This window comes from Triticum aestivum, chromosome 3B (assembly GCF_018294505.1).
Source record: "Triticum aestivum cultivar Chinese Spring chromosome 3B, IWGSC CS RefSeq v2.1, whole genome shotgun sequence".
NCBI classification, from domain to species: domain Eukaryota; kingdom Viridiplantae; phylum Streptophyta; class Magnoliopsida; order Poales; family Poaceae; genus Triticum; species Triticum aestivum.
The window spans coordinates 15,300,879-15,316,455 of NC_057801.1; the positions used below are offsets into that span (position 1 = coordinate 15,300,879).

Genomic DNA, 15,577 nt, shown 5'->3' on the forward strand with positions numbered 1-15,577 from the left:
TCATCAAGATTCATATTACAAAACAAAGATTTAATGGGGGACACATCAATAAGTTTTAGATCTTCATCTTGATTTTCATAGGGATTCGGTTTAGCGGTCATCTTATTGACTAAGGTAGCTTGCATATCCGAAATTTCAGCGGTCATCTTTTCAAGATGAGCAATTTGAGCCCTTATACCATTGAATTCTTTAGACATATCATCGAGTTCTTTATTCATAAAGCTCACAAAACTTTTTTGTTCCTTAAGTTCGTTTCTAAAGAAATTATTGTGCTCAAATTGTAAAACCATAAACTTTCTAACATTGCTTTCGATCTCCTCTAGCCTTTTAAGGTGAAGGTCACCAAATCTAGGTAGAGCCATCGCATCAAAATGACAAACTAACACAAGAGCAAGCAGGAAGGCAACGAGGAAAAGGCAAACGGGAAAGAGAGGAGGAGATTGGGAAAGAGAGGGCGAATAAAACGACAGGGTGAAGTGGGGAGAGGAAAACGAGATGCAAATGGCAAATAATGTAATGCGAGAGATAGGGATTGCGATGGGTACTTGGTATGGTTGACTTGCTTGCGTGAGCCTCCCCAGCAACGGCGCCAGAAATTCTTCTTGCTACCTCTTGAGCACTGTGTTGGATTTCCCCGAAGAGGAGAGGATGATGCAGTAAAGTAGCGTAAGTATTTCCCTCAGTTTTTAAGAACCAAGGTATCAATCCAGTAGGAGACCACGCACAAGTCCCTCGTACCTACACAAAACGATAGCAACTCGCAACCAACGCTTAGGGGTTGTCAATCCCTTCACGGTCACTTACGAGAGTGAGATCTGATAGAGATAATATTTTTGGTATTTTTGATAGATAGATGCAAAGTAAAAAGTAAAGGCAAAGTAAAAACAAAGCAAGTAAATAAAGTGATATAGATTGATATGATGAGAATAGACCCGGGGGCCATAGGTTTCACTAGTGGCTTCTCTCAAGAGCATAAGTATTCTACGGTGGGTGAACAAATTACTGTTGAGCAATTGACAGAATTGAGCATAGTTATGAGTATATCTAGGCAATGATCATGTATATAGGCATCACGTCCAAAACAAGTAGATCGAAACGATTCTGCATCTACTACTATTACTCCACTCATCGACCGCTATCCAGCATGCATCTAGAGTATTAAGTAAAAACAGAGTAACGCCGTAAGCAAGATGACATGATGTAGAGGGATAAATTCATGCAATATGATAAAAACCCCATCTTGTTATCCTCGATGGCAACAATACAATACGTGCCTTGCAACTCTTTCTGTCACTGAGTAAGGACACCGCAAGATTGAACCCAAAGCTAAGCACTTCTCCCATTGCAAGAACTACCAATCTAGTTGGCCAAACCAAAAAGATAATTCGAAGAGACTTGCAAAGATAACTCAATCATACATAAAAGAATTCAGAGAAGAATCAAATATTTTCCATAGATAATACTGGATCATAAACCCACAATTCCATCGGTCTCAACAAACACACCGCAAAAAGAAGATTACATCGAATAGATCTCCACGAGAGAGGGGGAGAACATTGTATTGAGATCCAAAAAGAGAGAAGAAGCCATCTAGCTACTAGCTATGGACCCGAAGGTCTGAAGTAAACTACTCACACTTCATCGGAGGGGCTATGGTGATGATGTAGAAGCCCTCCGTGGTGGATGCCCCCTCCGGCGGAGCTTCGGAACAGGCCCCAAGATGGGATCTCGTGGATACATAAAGTTGCGGCGGTGGAATTAGGTTTTTGGCTCCTGTTCTGATCGTTCGGGATACGTAGGTATATATAGGAGGAAGGAGTACGTCGGTGGAGCTCCGATGGGCCCACGATGTAGGGGGGCGCGCCCAGGGGGGCGCCCTCCACCCTTGTGACCGCCTCTGGCACTGCTTGGAGTAGGGTCCAAGCCTCCTGGATCATGTTCGGTTGGAAAATCACGATCCCGAAGGTTTCATTCTGTTTGGACTCCGTTTGATATTTTGTTTCTTCGAAATACTGAAAAAGGCAAAAAGCAGCAATTCTGGGCTGGGCCTCCGGTTAATAGGTTAGTCCCAAAAGTAATATAAAAGTGGAAAATAAAGCACAATGTAGTCCAAAACAGTAGATAAAGTAGCATGGAGCAATCAAAAATTATAGATACGTTGGAGACGTATCAGGCTTCTTTTCTACAAACTTTTGATTATATTTGACATACTTCTGCAGATGATGAATAAAGAAAGAACCATCCTTATGCATGTGGAGTAACACGGTAATATTCTTAGAAAGTTGATTTTGCTGATGGGTAGTGAGTTTTTAGGTGATTTGCAGACTGAAAAGAAGCTGATGATGATGTTGCATCATAGTGGAATTTCGAGACCACGATAATTATTGTGTTCATAATTGGGACATGTACAACATGATACATGTATTTCAGTTATAAGAAAAAGACAATATTGCCAATTCGCTTTTTGACCTCCTACAAAATTATGACACATCCTTGTATGGTTTGGACATATGCTAGAATTTATTCATTGCATCAAGGGGTTAAGCACAGTAGTTTTGCGTTTCTACAGTTCCAAGGGGATTTAGAGTTCCACCTCTGAGTATTTGGATCTTATCTAACCATGCTCTGAGATTTAGATGAATGCGTGTGCCGTCGGAGAGATCTATGTATGAGGGGCTTGTTAACCACGAAATCCTGGCCCCTCTTATATGAGCAAAGTCAGTTGTGGCGTTTCCATGACCTCACAAGAAAGAAGAGAGCAGAGTTGAAGTTGTTAGTTGAAGTTTTTGGCTTACATGAAGGGATGCATGCTCTTCATCTTGCGGGTATGACTCGTCCTCGCATTCTTACTTCGCCTTTGTTTCCTTCAGCTTCTTGATCCTGAAATTTTAAGATAAATTGTAAGTACTCAGTATCATGTTCTTAAGCAAAGCTATTGTTTTTTGGTTGAATTATAGTGTTTTCTCTGACCTATGTATAGTGTCAATAAAAATCTAAATTACAAGATGGAGATACATTTTTTGGTGGCATCTTACATCACAGTAATTTACAACCAAGATAGGCCTACAATGTCTTTTTGATAGCAACGATAATGCATAGCTGCAGATTTTGTCGAATACACATATGTATTTTGTATGCATGACAAATACTGGGGTCAAATAGAATAACAAGTAAATCATTCATTTTGTCTTCATATTTACTTGAAGGACTGCATGTTCTTCATCTTTGTAAGCCCCATGTATTTGCTTGTAAGCTTCAGTAGTGTCATCTATCTATTCTGATTTATACACTACATTCCTAAGCTGAAATATTTTTTGTAACTGAAATATATAGTTTGAGTTTCATTCAGTTATTTGTCACTTTTTAACTGAATATCTTTTTGTAACTGAAATATATGTGCACTTACAATGCCTGTCTCATAGGGTTTCTTTGTAACTGAAATATAAGCTCTGTCCAGTAAGCATTTCTTCACCCTTGGGCAACTTTGCACAAATGGACTGTGTATTACACTACACGTGCTTCTTTTTGTTATGGATGGTTCGGTCTATGAACCATGTGATCAATGCTTGATTTCATATTGCTCTATCGTTGTCCTTTGCTGCATTTGATGGACTTGTAAACTATCTCGCAGCACAAAATTTGACCATGGAGATGACTAACATGGCTTCTCTGTCTTATGCTCTATTTGTCAGTGAAAAATCTTGCACCTTGACCGACAGAATTAAGAGGGACTAGAATGGGGAAGGACCTCTACTGTATCACGATGGAACTGGTTACTTGAATGTGAATGGCCAACTCCATGCCAGCTATCTTTTAATCTTACTATGCTTTTGCATTATCTTCGTCAGTGAGAAGTTGTTATATGCTAGAAGACTAGCTTCAAACTCAATTTAGAACAGACCTAAATGCATTCTTTGTCCAGTAGTTAATTTGGACATGCCACTTTCTGGCTTGCTCATAAATATCTTGGCTATTTTGACCCTCAAGCCATCCATTAGTACTATGCTGCTGTACCAATGCACCTGATTTTTATTCTACCAGTTAATTCAAAAAATGTCTCTAGATATGTGCTTCATCCACTTACTGCATATGACATCTCCCTATATTTTTCTGAACCATTTAACTGATTTTTGTTGTAGTCCAAAATTATATGTTTATGTTTATTGCCTTTTTTTAGTGTGTTGATATTTGAAAGGGAACAGGGCAATGTGTTGCACTCTTGCTTTTGTTAGAGCACTATATTCTATTGTTAACCATGCTATGGTCCAAACTCCTTTTTATTCTGCTCATATAATATTGCTCATCTTTTGTTTTCTGTCCTGATGCCTCCTATATTTAGAGTAGAAATATTCTTAATTTAGTGTTTCTTGAACATGGCCAGGGCAATGGATAAAATCTACTCTGGAGAGTTGACAGAGGGAGCAATTGCTAAGTTGACTTTTTTCCTATGGATTTGCTTATCGTGAAGATGCTTGCAAGGATGCAAAGGGAGCAGATCATTTGGAGAGATGCCACTGTTTGGTGTTTTTATGCATTTTGGTTTGCTTGTAACTATGTTTGCACTAGCTGGGAGTAAGTGACTTGGCAAGAAGTATAGGTGTTTTAATTGAAGGCCTGAAAACCATGACAATTCTGTATGCTCTTACAGTATGTGCTCTAATGCCGCTGGTTTATTATAAATCTTGGATTAGTAATGATGTGTAGTGCTGCTGGTTTATTGCAAATATGTGTTCGTTTTATTTGTTGGAATTGTATGCATAGAATGGAATTGGTGGCTTTTATTGTTTTTAATTCCTAATTAGTTAGTAGTAGCGTGGGAAAAACCAAATGCGCCACTACTACTTCGTTAGTAGTAGCGTGGGTTTGAAACCGGGCTACTACTTACTTTTTAGTAGTAGCGTGGGGAAAAACCTGCCGCGCTACTACTATTTCATTACTAGTAGCGTGGGTTTGCACCTGCGCTACTACTAAAATGTTAGTAGTAGCGTGGATTTACCCGCGCTACTACTAACTATTAGTTGTAGCACGATACTAGTAGCGCAGGTACCCGCGCTGCTAGTAGCCATTTTTCCCGCGCTGCTAGTAGCCTTTTTCCTAGTAGTGATAATTCATATGGTTGTTAACTGGATTTTATATTGATTATCTCTAGAAGTACCAGAACATGTCTTAATTGTGTACCTATTCCGGAGATACCAACTGCTTGGCCTCTCCTCAACTCACCCGACACCAATCTTGTCAAAAGTAACCAAAAAATTCCCTAACTACTTCAAAATATCACATATTGTGCAAAAAACATTTTTTACCAAATTGATCTACATAGTACATGAGATCAAACAAAATGACAATAAATATTCATGATAAACTAAAAGTAACATCAAGGTTATTCAAAGATGCCATCCTGATGAGCTTCCACCGAGTACCGACTTCAATGAAGATGTTGTAGTAGACAAAACACCACTACACAAAAGGGTGATATCCGACAATGCTTTCAAGATAGGACGAAAATGCCCACCAACAAGGCCTCAACGAGGCGGGTTCAAACCCTGAAATAAGTTCTGCCTTGGAAATCTTCTCATGTTGGCCTTAATGAAAGCTATCTCTCATGGATGACCTATCGAAATCATTTGCATGTTCATGTCCATCTGAAAATTCTCCACACAGTTCTGGGCTTATGTCAAGCACGTGATATTGATCAATCAGTGTGTTGTGCTTTGTATTCAATACTTGGGCTGTCAAAAATTATCTTATATGCATGTGTGTAGGAATATGGTGCTAAGAGCTTAGGGTTTTCTCTACCAGTATTTCCAAGACATCTGAGGTGGGCCTATGTTGAGAAGCCATCGCTGATGAATATTTACAAAGCATGCAACAGAAAAAACATATTGGAAAGAGGCCTATCCAAGAAGGTTCTTAATACGAAAAGGTTGGAATCCAAGGAGGGCCTTGCACCCCATGGAAAGGGGTACCGACCCGCAACCACCCCATGGTAAGGGGTACCTACCCGTGACCTCTAAACGCAGACAAGGAGAATAATTCCTATATGACGCGCAATGCATCAAAATGTCGCCAAAATGCACACACGCGAGGACAATGGTTCTGTCCACGTTGCTGAGCCTTTTCGATCGATTTTGTTTTCTCATTTTTTTGTTCTTCTCATGGTTTTCTTATTTCCCCTACGCATTTTGTTTCTGTTTTCTCTTTTGAGTGTTCTCTTCTACTTGTCTTTTCTTTTTTGAGTTTTAACTCCTTCATTTTTATCATTTACTCTTTCACGTTTACATTCTTAAACATTTTCTATTTAACGATCATTTTTTAATGCGTAAACATTTTTCAAATCATGAATATTTTTAAGATGCATGAACAATTTATAAATTTTGAGAACACTTTAAAATTTGTGAACATTTTTGACAATATACAAACATTTTCAAATTCAAGAATACTTTTCAAATATCAAAGACAGTTTTTAAAATAAAAAACCTTTTTATATTTCATGAATACATTCTAGTGTTTTCTTTTTGTTCAAAAAAAATTGAGAACATCTTTGAAGCTTGATGTTATTTTTAAGACTTCTGGGACATTTTATTTCATTGTTATTGAAATAATCAAGTTTGGAGTAGTAGTACTTTGGACATGCACCACATGTTGCCTCCATTTGAATCTAATACATGTTCATTTCACCCACTGTTATATATAATAACTAATCATGGTCATAAAATCATATGATGAAAATATTGTATATAAAACCTATACAAATACAGCGACAATAAGCTGCATTTTAAAAAATACAGGAAAATTTAGCAGTAGCGCTTTTCAAAAGAAACGCTACTGCTACTTACTATTATCAGTAGCGCTTTTTGCTACCAAGCGCTATTGCTAACTAGGTATAGCAGTAGCGCCGGAAAACCAGCGCTACTGCTACCAGTTAGCTGTAACGTCTTACGGGTACCGATACAAAACAAGCGCTACTACTAGGGTTATCCCTAGTAGTGCACCCTTTTTCTAGCTGGACCCGTGGCTTGGCAGATAGCTGCTTTGCACCGAGTTTTCAGATATATTTCCGATCTGCTTGGACCCGATGCTTTTGGTTGCCCTAGCTACCAAAATAGGAATGGAACATCTTGTTCCACAAACATTTGGCCTCGAAGAGACCGTTGCTTGGGCCGCCCTTCGACCGACTCTCTCGCCGATGTTGTGTCGGGACTTCTCTATTGTCTCATCATATCATGGCCTATGCCATGCACAAATGCGGGCACGATTGCCCCCCCCCCCTGCAGAGGGAGGAGGCCAAGTTGCATGGGCCTAGTGACTGGCTATGCCCTCTTTGTGTTGTCACCGAGTTGGGAGTTGCATTTTCTTCGCCTATCCTGCTGCTCGCTTCCTCTAGAGCTTTGTTTGTGAGGCCATGGGCCAGAGTGACAGCCCCAGCCTGGGTCAGTTCCTGGATACTTAGCCCAGCTGTACCGCTAGGAAGTGACGCCTCTTCCGGTGAGTGTTCGCGGCAATGCCCTGAACACTTCGGGCGATGCATAGCAGGATGGTCATTGAGCTGGTCTTTTTGCATGGACCACTGACTCGATTATCAAATTCTAGGCCTTTTTGTAGTGCTGGCACCCGCTCTCTAGTAGTAGGACAGGGATCGGTTAGGCGTTGATCCCTTGGCCACTTGTGGCCTTTTGTTAGTTTTTTTCTTTTTATTTTTGGACATGCTTGTGTTGTTGCCCAATAGGCTTAGTTTTTTTTTCTGGCCCATGACCTAATTGTATGGACATGGTAATTTACTTTATCTTTAGAGAAAGTTTGTTTCGTGCATGGAGTGTAATTCCCGTAGACAGCGGTTAGTATTAAGTTTCCGGTACTCCCTCTGTTCAATATCATAAGATGTTTCAACTTTTTTTCTAGTTTGGATGTATGTAGATGTATTTTAGTGTGTTTGTTCACTCATTTCGATCACTATAAATATTTCATATTTGTGAGTGCAGGGAGTAGTACAATCAAGATGATTTGTTCCTCGACAGCTCTCGGATGATAGTTGGACCAAGCAAGCAAGGAATGGACATGTTACGGTATACGTTGGCTGGCTCGTTGACCCGTCCAACACTCACACACATGTCGGCACCCCTCTCCGCACATGAATAGCACATGAAACATGCATGCATGTTCTACCTACAACATGGTACCTGCAGAGGCGTTGAGTATAAACTGTATGATGTATTCTACGCCCCTACGTCGGCCGAAGGTGGTTGCAACTAGATGCATTTTTCATTGGAAAAGTCCGAAGTGGAAGATGCGAGTACGCCATCGCTTTCTCGTTTACGTCTCCTGCCTGCCTAGCAGGCATGCATGCACGGCAGGGTTCTATTCGGCCGCCCAGTGGCGGCTAAATTTCGTGTTTTGACCCTTTTTCGATACCTATTCGAGATCTAACCCTAGTTTAAATTTTTTTCGAGATCTGACCCTTTTGCTACCGCCAGGGTCCATGGCGGTAGGGTATAACTGCCTACCGCCAAGGTACCTGGCGGTAGGATTGCATGTCCTACCGCAAAATTTTGCTAAGTATTGAACACAGTGCGTGCTCGTGCCTACCGCCAAGCATCTTGGCGGTGGGGTTGTATATGCTACCGCCATTATGTTTGACGGTAGGGATGTTTTCTACCGCCAAGGTCCCTGGCGGTAGGCTGTTACACCCTACTGTCATGGACCCTGGCGGTAGCAAAAGGGCCATATCTCGAAAAAAATTCAAACTAGGGTCAGATCTCGAATAGGTATCAGAAAAGGGTCAAAACATGAAATTTTGCCCCCGGTGGCTTTGCCTATGACGTGACATGCTTGTCACACGTTGTGGTGCTTTCAACAAACCAAGCAGAACACAGTTGAATGTGTGCACTCGGTTTAATTTTCATCATATATCCAAGAATTGGGCTGCAGGGCACTACTTTGCAGTAGGTGGTCATTGTCCATGTACATACTTTCTCCTCTCCGGCTATGTTGCCTGATTTCTATTTATGCACTGCCAGCCGTGAGTTGCGACCTACTCCCTCCGTCCCACAATATAGAGAAAGTTTGGGTTCCCATCAAAACCTCTCTATTGGCCACAAATATATAGCGGCAACCAGTGGCGGAGCTACAAACTAAGAGCAGGCGGGCCAATCTGAAGAACACCACCCAAAAAATTCAGAAATAGCCCAGTCATGCTCACACTTTGCATTGTTTTCGTTCTAAGCTGGGCGGGCCATGGCACTGTTTTGCCCCTACATAGCTCCGCCACTGGCAGCAACCAAATATATACATACGGAAGGAACAAAATGTCCAAGAATTTGCATCAATACATCCTAGAATTGGACTGCAGGGCACTACTTTGCAGTAGGTGGTCATTGTCCATGAGCAATGCAAAATCGGTGAGGTCATCCTCCTTACCTGGAACCGTCTCTCTCATAGAAGTACACCTTAGGAAAACATTTTTTTGCTTTGAAGAAAACATACTAAAAACTATGCATGCATGGTTGCTCCTATTAAAAAAATGGCATTGCCATAAAAGTCTATGAAACTACATGTATGCCTAAGTTTTTAAAAATTAAACAAATAAGTATGTTTTCTTCAAATTTTGAACACACACATAGTACGTCATATGTAAATATGTAAAAACAATTGTACATCAAGGATCAAAGGGTGGGCAATTGAGTTTATGATTCGGGCACTTGTGCAATTTGAAAATTTCTCCAAATGTTCATGGATGTGCACCATGTTCAAGAACAGGCACTTGCAAAATCCATGCAAAATATGATCAAACAGAATTAATGATTGGAAATCCATTAAGTATGCATGGGTCTTTTATTCATGAAGAAGGAATTATAATGGACTGGCCATGCCACTAGGCCATCACTAATATGCATGGAGCGTGTTTTTTTCCAGTAGGAGTTCACTTATTATGGGAAAAGGAAAATTATTGACATGGCCTAAAGCCATGTGGAAGAAAAATCTACAAAGTCCAGAACTATCTTTTTCATTAGTGATAATGATATTTTCAGGCAAATAATTTTATAGGTTCAGTGATCTGTCGGTGTGGTACGGTTGATCGGTCCTTTTTTAAGAAAGGGTACACCAAAAAAAAGTCTCAGTTTAGTGAGCCAAATTCAGTCAAATTAGGAGGTGAGAAATCTACTTGACTCAAACATTAGTGTGATTTGATTTCTCTTGACAACATAAATCACCCTCAATAGATTGATAATAAATAAGTTGGTTTACAAATAGTACAAAAAAATAAAGAGAAAGAAAAGGAAGTGTGTGCCTGCAAGAAAAGCATATTGCACTTTGTAGGTTTTGGGATTAGGCTGGAGGTGGGCCCTGGATGGCATCCCAAACAACTCTTGACCTAGTTCTCTACTGAAACATCCAAATTCTTTCAATAAAATATTGCACGGGTTTGACCTAGTCAACCATCTCAATTTCATCTTCAATCAATGAAGGGATGTAACATGACCTCGCCTTTCTTCCATCTTTCTCTCCGATGCCATCCAATGCCCTACTCAATAATGATCCAAACTGCTCCTATAGCGGCTAGCCCAAACAAGGCATGACCCAGTATTAACATTATTAGTTTAATCTGCAGCGCGAATAAAGTTTGATCTGAAAGAACTTTCTGCTTACCTTGGATTATGTAGTTGTGCAACTAGATACAACTACAAAAACTGTACAACTAGATACTGCACTATAAATTTATGTTTGAAGATTTGAATCAAAATTGTATATGTTTTTGTTCCCGGCACAAACATATTGCATGTTTGTATCCACATTTCAAATATTACATTATTGCGGTATTCATCCAGTTAGTAACATACTAATGTGATTATTTAATTTTCATTTGGATTGATGCAATAAGGAAAGCATACTCCATAGTCTCTAAGAGAATACTCCACGTTGTGAACAAAAAATTGGAATACACAATCAATTAAATACCACTGTCGTGTCTTTTCTTAATTCATATTGCATGTTAAATTATTGTATTCATTTTTTTAATTTGTGCAGTGTCTATATTAACCGTGGGCTTTTTACTAATAGACTATTACTCCCACCTTCCAAGAGATAATACTAGCATCATTTGTGGATCTAAGAGCATCTCCAACAAGTACCCTTAAAAACTTTCCCTAAAAGTTGTTTTGGCAGTGGTGGGAGGGCGGCGGCGGTGGACAACGGGCAGGTGGGTGGCGTCGCAATGGGTATGGCAGCAACATGCTCGCGTGGGATTGTAAGGGGAAGATCTACGGAAAGAGTTATTTTCCCCCTAGATGAGGGGGGAGGGGGGGTGGCTTTTTATATGGGTCCCTAAAAAAAATTGGTTCAGGGAACATAGGGAATGCCCTCAAGGCCTACATGACAAATCCTACAAAGTCGCCATGACAACTTTAGTTGATACGAAAACGACAAGTTTGGGTGTACGCTGGGAAGACACTCCCAGCGAATGTTTCCCTTATAACGTTTTCCAAATAATTCAGAACCTGTTGGAACATTTTCTGGCCCAACTCTGTATAAATCAGTTTTTATACGGGGAAAGAAAATTAACTGTTCATGTTACTTGGGCTGTCTTAAATTTTCTTTCTTTTTATTAGGAGAGATTGTTGATGATGTCACCATAATCAAGAATTCGTGTTGCTCCCTGGATGGATCAGTGGAACACATATATACTTGCTGTATAAACCTTTTGATCAGTTCATCCACAAAAAAATATGTAAATTAATAGGAATAAATTAGAAGAAATGGAACAGCTCTATGCTAGTGCGTATGAGCAACCAATGTGTGTAGGCTGCAAGATTGATCGGAGGGAGCGTCTACTCTCTGAGCATGGCCATGGCCTTGAGGAGCACGGGCTCGAACCGCTGGAGGTCGAGCTTCACGTCCTGCTTGCCGAGGTAGTACTCCGCCACCTTGCTCCACCCGCTGCGGTGGATCGACTCCGGGTCCTTGACCGCCGGGTGGTCGCGCCCCAGCGTGTCCACCAGCGTGCTCTCCTCCATGCCGCATGAGTAGGCCATGTACTTGAGCCCCATGTCCACCGCCGGCGTCCCGAAGTCCACCTCCCCGATGTGCTCCATCTTGCCGAACGGGTTCACCTGGATGAACACCGCCCCCGTCGGCAGGAAGAGCGAGTTGGTGAGCCCGGCGCCGTGCACCCCCATGAGCACGTCGGCGGCGTTCACCTCCCGCGCGAAGTCGCCCACGTCCACGTTGAACGGCGGGTCCCCGATCACCACCTCGAACCCGATCCGCTTGGCCAGCGCCACCACCTCCGCCACGTTCACCAGCTTCCTCGGGTGGCGCCGGGAGATGATCATCATCCTCGGCTTCTTGTCGCTTATAAGCCCGGCGGTGACCCGCATGGGCGCGGCGCGCGGGAGCGCGAAGACGTTGCGGAGGAACTTGGTGAACTCCGGCATGGAGTGGCCCGTGGGCTCCTTGGCCGGGTCGATGCTGAACTCCTTGTGCATGCGGATGCCGACGATGGCGGACGGGAAGCAGCGCACCTGGTCGTCCTTGTCCATGTCCACCACGTCGTACCGCGAGAGGCGGGCGATGATGTGGCGGTACTTGCCGGCGTACCATGGCTGGATGTTGGTGACCACGAGCTGCACCTCGCCGTCGAAGCGGGAGGCCTGGAGGTAGAGCGGGATCATGACGTCGCTGAAGTCGTGCCAGTAGTTGCCCGTGAGGCCGCCCATGGCGAATACGAGCGCGGGGACCTGCGAGGTGACGGCGCAGCGGGGCGCGTCGGCCGCCGTGGGCAGCTCGCGCACGGTGATCTCCTTGATGCCGGACATGTGCTTCCGGGAGTAGGGCAGCACGCGCCACTCCTGCGGGTTGGGGTTGCTGCCGCCGGACTCGATGGTGGGCGGGACGAGCACCGTATGCGTGGAGCCGTGGATGCGCACGCCGCCGCTGCCGCCGGCGAGGTCGCAGACGTCGGACGCCCAGGGCCCCTGGATGTCGCACGCCGGCTTCTTCGCCGGCGCGCTCTCCTCCGCCGTCGTCACGATCTTGGTAGCGTCATCTGCATGGATAAGCATCAAACTATCATTACTTCATCATTTTTCCATTCAGTTCAGGTTCAGTGGAATTCTGACGGAGCAAAGTTTGCACCGGCAGACACGTCCCCGGCTCCAAAAGCTCTTTCTTTAGATTGATTGGCCGGAGATCCAATCGAAACTGTCGACTTTTCTCTTGACATCGATGTATTTGGAAGAGGTTAGCAACTACCTACCGATGGGTTTCTGGTCCTCCTCTGTCTCTGAGTGGGGCTCCTCTGTTTCTGTGTGGGGCTCCTCGTCGACAGGCGGTGGCTTCTCTTGTACTTGTTCATGCTCCGGCAGAGGTGCTTCCTCCTCTGTTCCATGCAACACAACACAACACATACATGGTCAGAACAAGAAAATCCGGCTGAATTTCGTTCATCAGGAGAACGGCCGGGGAGCTGGTTTACTTACTTTTGACGGGGAGCTGCTGCTGCTGCTGCACCGTCTTCTCTGCCACGGCCGGGGCGGTCGGCGTCGGGTGCGCCGCTGAGGTCCTTCGGATAGCTGCAATTTTAAGCCAAATTCTCATCAGTTTCAGTTTCAGGTTGGTGACCGGTGCCCTGACTATGTCCTTAAATTCAGATAACCAAGAACAGGCAAGAACATGTCCATACTTTGACCAAGTCTTGCGTTCATAAACATTCAAAAGTTGTTCAAATAAAGGACAACAAAACTAACACAGCAATTCTTTGGGCCTAAACAAATCGCAGCTTTTGAGGTGAATCACAGATGCTTGCTTGCCCCGATAAAGCATGCAGCAAGGAGAACAAAAATAAATTTTGCTCAAAAAAAAAGGTGAACACAATGAAATGAACCCATGGAAAAGCAAGTGAGAATTCAGGCGGGCGAGACGCACCGTTGGGCGCGGCGATGGCGAACTGCTCGGAGAGGGTGAAGTAGGTGAGGAGGACGAGGAAGAAGCCGAGGAAGAAGCCGACGCCGACGTACTTCTGCGCCGCGCCCCGCAGGCTCTTCACCAGCTTGGCGCCATGGTCGTCCCCCATCGATCTATCTCTCCCCCTATCTTCTTCTTCCTCCTCCTCCCGTGAGTGAACCTTTTCTCTTTCTCTTTCTCGTGTATGTATGCGCGTGTGCAGGTGTCCTAGCTAGCTAGCTAGCTAAAGAAGGTAACGGTGATGGCGCCAACTACTCCCTGACGCGGGAGAACCTTCCAAGAACACCTCCACACGGACCAGTTCGCCCTCTCTTTGTGAGGAATATAATGGACTTTATGGCCGCCCACGTCAGAGCAAAGGAGGAAGACCTTGCCAAATTGCCCAAGCAACTCTCCCTCACCTCCTGATTGCTACGTCTGCAAATTGATTAATTATGCAGTACATATCTTAGCTGTGCTCTCAGTTGTATAACTAGTATGTTACCAATGTTTGATTACTGTAAAAAGAAGTAAGAACAAGTATTGCAGTTAAAAAATCAGAAGTAGGCAGAAAGTTCCTCCAGATCAAACTAAATTGGTAGTAGTATACTGGGGCGATGCCATGTTTTGGCTAGCCATCATGGGAGCGGTTTGGCTCATGATTGAGTAGGGCATGGCCATGGGGGGTGGCATAGGAGAGGGGATGGAAGGAAAACGAGGTCATGTTCCAACCATCCCTAAGGTACTGATTGATTGATTGAATATGGAGGTGAGGTGGTTGATCCAACCAGGTCAAACCCGTGGAATATCTGATTGGAAGAATTTGGATGTTTCAGTCATGAGTTGTCAGGGTGTGTCATCCAGGGCCCACCCCCTGCCTAATTCATAACTTGCAAAGCATTGCAATATGCTTTTCTTGCAGGCACATACTTCCTTTTCTTTCTTCCTCCATTTCCTTTTTCTGCCCATTCTTTTCGTACTATCTGTAGTTCCATTTATCTATACTTTGATGTATTGTGCCCCGCAAAAACAAAATGAGGGTAATTTATTTATGTCATCGTGCGGCCTCAGATATCAAAGTCTTGTTTTAAGTCTAACTTCATTTCACCCCTCTTAATTTGACAGAACTCGGCTCACAAAATCGGGACTTGTTTCTTTCCATGTGTGGAGTACATAACACTGAGAAATTTGGGCCACCTTTTTTTTTTCAAATAACACCGCCAGATCGGTCAGTGCATTTGCCAGAAAATATCATTATCACTCATGAAAAAGACCGTTCTAGACTTGGCTTTCCAAGCAAGACTCTGAGGCCATGCCATTTATTTCCCTTTGCCTATGAGAAGAGACCTCCTGCTGCAAAAATGCCTGCCCCATGCATATTAGTTATGGCCTAGTAGCATTTCCAGTTCATTATAATTCATTTTTCATGAATTAAGTTCTCATGCATACTTGATGGATTTCCAGTAGATTAATTTTAGTTGGATCATAGTATGCATGAATTTTGCTGGTGCTCATGTTTGAACATGGTCACCTCCATGAACATTTTGAGAACTTCTCAAAATGCACAAGTACCTATGCCCTAAACTCAAGTACCCACCCTTGATGTCCATTTGCTTCTAGATATTTACATACTGAAGTGTTC

The 15,577-nt window shown here is 43.1% G+C and overlaps 1 protein-coding gene across 1 annotated transcript; it reads right to left on the minus strand.

Annotated features, from left to right (window-relative positions):
• Positions 1-11,657: 11,657 nt before the first annotated feature.
• LOC123068285 (beta-1,2-xylosyltransferase XYXT1) lies at positions 11,658-14,274 on the minus strand. The gene is made up of 4 exons (XM_044490816.1): positions 13,918-14,274; positions 13,473-13,565; positions 13,250-13,372; positions 11,658-13,039 (listed from the first exon to the last, which is right to left on the minus strand). Exons 1-4 carry the CDS (start codon positions 14,063-14,065, stop codon positions 11,823-11,825), a joined length of 1,581 nt encoding a protein of 526 aa, XP_044346751.1. The 5' UTR covers positions 14,066-14,274; the 3' UTR covers positions 11,658-11,822.
• Positions 14,275-15,577: the final 1,303 nt, after the last annotated feature.